The sequence below is a fragment of the Hipposideros armiger genome, unplaced genomic scaffold (assembly GCF_001890085.2).
Source record: "Hipposideros armiger isolate ML-2016 unplaced genomic scaffold, ASM189008v1 scaffold_525, whole genome shotgun sequence".
In the NCBI taxonomy this organism is placed as follows: Eukaryota; Metazoa; Chordata; class Mammalia; order Chiroptera; family Hipposideridae; genus Hipposideros; species Hipposideros armiger.
Genome location: NW_017731875.1, coordinates 1,279,963 through 1,282,782, shown reverse-complemented (window position 1 = coordinate 1,282,782; position 2,820 = coordinate 1,279,963). Strand labels below are relative to the sequence as shown.

General features: G+C 36.6%; 1 protein-coding gene across 1 annotated transcript; it reads left to right on the top strand.

Annotated features, from left to right (window-relative positions):
• The first annotated feature begins 916 nt into the window (after positions 1-916).
• Positions 917-1,858, top strand: LOC109396548 (olfactory receptor 51G2-like). The gene has a single exon (XM_019668412.1). The coding sequence runs from the start codon at positions 917-919 to the stop codon at positions 1,856-1,858; it is 942 nt and encodes a 313-aa protein (XP_019523957.1).
• The last annotated feature ends 962 nt before the right edge of the window (positions 1,859-2,820 follow it).

The following is a 2,820-nucleotide window of genomic DNA, read 5'->3' as shown; positions in this document are numbered from 1 at the left end:
TCTCATTCTTAGCTTATGATCATTGACCAATATTTTTTTCTCCCTATAAACTTTTATATTTATTTCTCCTTTATCATCTATACTGTTACATTTCACTTTCATGCACTTTGTTTTATTTTTTGTTGTTGTTGTTACTACATAATCTCCTAAAGGAGTTCCCTGCTTTCTTTTTTGTCAATATTTAGATCATTTTTAATATGGGTTCTAGTTTGACACTAATGTAATATAAATCTGGTCAAATAGTTTGCTTTTTTTAAAAAAAATGACATCTTGTATCTTCTAAGATTAAGTCCAAACTTATCTTTATATTTATGCATAGTTTCCTTCAGAAATTTTGGTCCATTTCTATTCAGTCTTAGCTTCAATAACCATCAAGAACTTAGCTTAGCTCAATTATATTCACTTACACTTGTAACACTAATACCTTTCTACATTTACGTGGGTGGTGATCAGCACAGGATTACAGCACAGCCCTTTCCCATCTAACTCATATTTGTCATTCAAGTACCTAATCCAAGAATCACCTTCAATAAATTGTTTCTGATCCTCCTGAATCAGCATAGTTACCCCTTTCTGCATTTTAAGCACCTTCTATTAAACTAACACTTTGTTTTAATTTTAGCTCTCTCTATCTACTAGGGTATTTGAAAGCATGTTCTACATATTTCTCTATATTTTAGCACTACCAGATTTCCTTTTTTAAAATATGTTCTCTATAAATGTGCAATGAAGAAGTCATTAATTGACAAAATAATAAAGGGAGGTGGTAATTATATATAATGAGCAGAGGAGTGATTGCAAACAATAAATACCAGAGCAGCATGCATCAGCGCTTCTTTTTGCAATATTAACTTTTACCCTAATTGTTCTATGTCCTTGTCTCTCCACCTAGACTGAAGATGCTTCCATCAGCACAATGTCTGTCTTCAATAGTTCTGCTCTATATCCTTGCTTCCTTCTGACGGGCTTCTCAGGCCTTGAAAGTCGATATGGTTTGATTTCCCTCCCCATCTTCTTGGTGTATGCCACCTCAGTTGCAGGGAACATTACTATCCTATTTATCATACGAACTGAGCCTTCCCTCCACCAACCAATGTACTACTTTCTGTCAATGTTGTCACTTACTGACCTGGGCCTATCGACTACCACCTTTCCTACCATGTTCAGTGTCTTCTGGTTCCACGCCCGGGAGATCTCCTTCAATGCTTGTCTGATCCAGATGTACTTCATTCATGTTTTCTCAATTATTGAGTCAGCTGTGCTGTTAGCCATGGCCTTTGACCGCTTTGTAGCGATCCGGGAGCCCCTGCGCTACGCAGCCATTCTAACCAATGGTGTAATCATTGGGGTTGGGTTGGCAATCATGGTAAGGGCCTTGGCTCTAGTCTTTCCAGCTTCCTTCCTCCTAAAGAGACTTCAATATCATTCTGTCAATGTTCTCTCCTACCCCTTCTGCCTGCACCAGGACCTCATAAAGACAACTGTATCCAGCCGCCGGGTCAGCAGCATCTATGGCCTCATGGTGGTCATCTGCTCCATGGGACTTGATTCAGTGCTCCTCCTCCTCTCTTATATACTCATCCTTGGCACAGTGTTGAGTATAGCCTCTAAGACAGAGAGGGTGAAAGCCCTCAATACCTGCATCTCCCACATCTGTGCTGTGCTCACCTTCTATACGCCAATGATTGGACTATCCATGATCCGTCGCTATGGACAGAATGCTTCTCCAATTGTCCATGTGCTCATGGCCAATGTCTACTTACTGGTTCCACCCCTCATGAATCCCATTGTTTACAGTGTCAAGACCAAGCAGATTCGTGACAGAATCCTCAAGAAATTTAAACAACAGAAAGTTTAGGTGAAAAATACTCTAAAACATAGCTTTTCTTCCCCTCCCCTTTATATATATGAGGGTATTTTATATTAATGTGGAACTTTGAGTTTAAATATTAGTGATAATATTTCGATTTTAAGGTAGTAGATACAAATCTCAATAACAGTAAACCCCATTTTTTCAATATAGAGAATAAAGGCAAGGTTTTTTTTTTAATGTATATATTCATGTTGACATACTAAAGAATATGGCCACTAAACCCAGGTTAGGCCATTCATAAAACTCAGGATTTCCTTTTAGTAATCAGCAGTAAATGTTTGTGAAACTAAAAGAGTCATCAAATCAACAATCTAGTGAACCTATTTATTATACCTTTTAGAAGTCCTCAATTTCTAAAGATGATTTAGATTTCAAGATGACCCTGGGTCAAATATAAACTCTGTAGTCAAGATCAATATTTCCTCACAAAATTGAGCTTAAAATTAGAGTATTCCAAATGCTTTTTTTTTTTTATCTTCTGTTTAGGAGCAAAAAATATTTCCAGGAAAAAAGACTTCCATCAAAAGAAAATGACAAGTGAATGAAGCTCAGCGCACTTTCAGAAGGTATAAAAGAAAGACAACTTGGGTCAAAAGAATTCACCTGATTTGAGTAGCCTTTCAAATGATACAGAAACCATGATGTTTCTGTGTCTAGGAATCTACAGAGGCCTTTCTATTGTGAGTCATATAGACACTTCTGAGACCCAGATTTCATCCATTTTACTGGTTTTAATCTGTTGGTTACTGAAAGAGAGATGTTAAAGACTCCAAATATAACGGATTGATTTTTTATCCTTGTCATGTTATCAGTTTTATTACAGGTATTTAGATGTTTTGTTGTTAGGTGTGTAGATAGTAATATTTCTTATGTCTTCTTGGAAATTATCAAAATGCAATGCCCTTCTTTATCCTTGAACATTTTAAAGTATGTCTTTTCTGAAATCA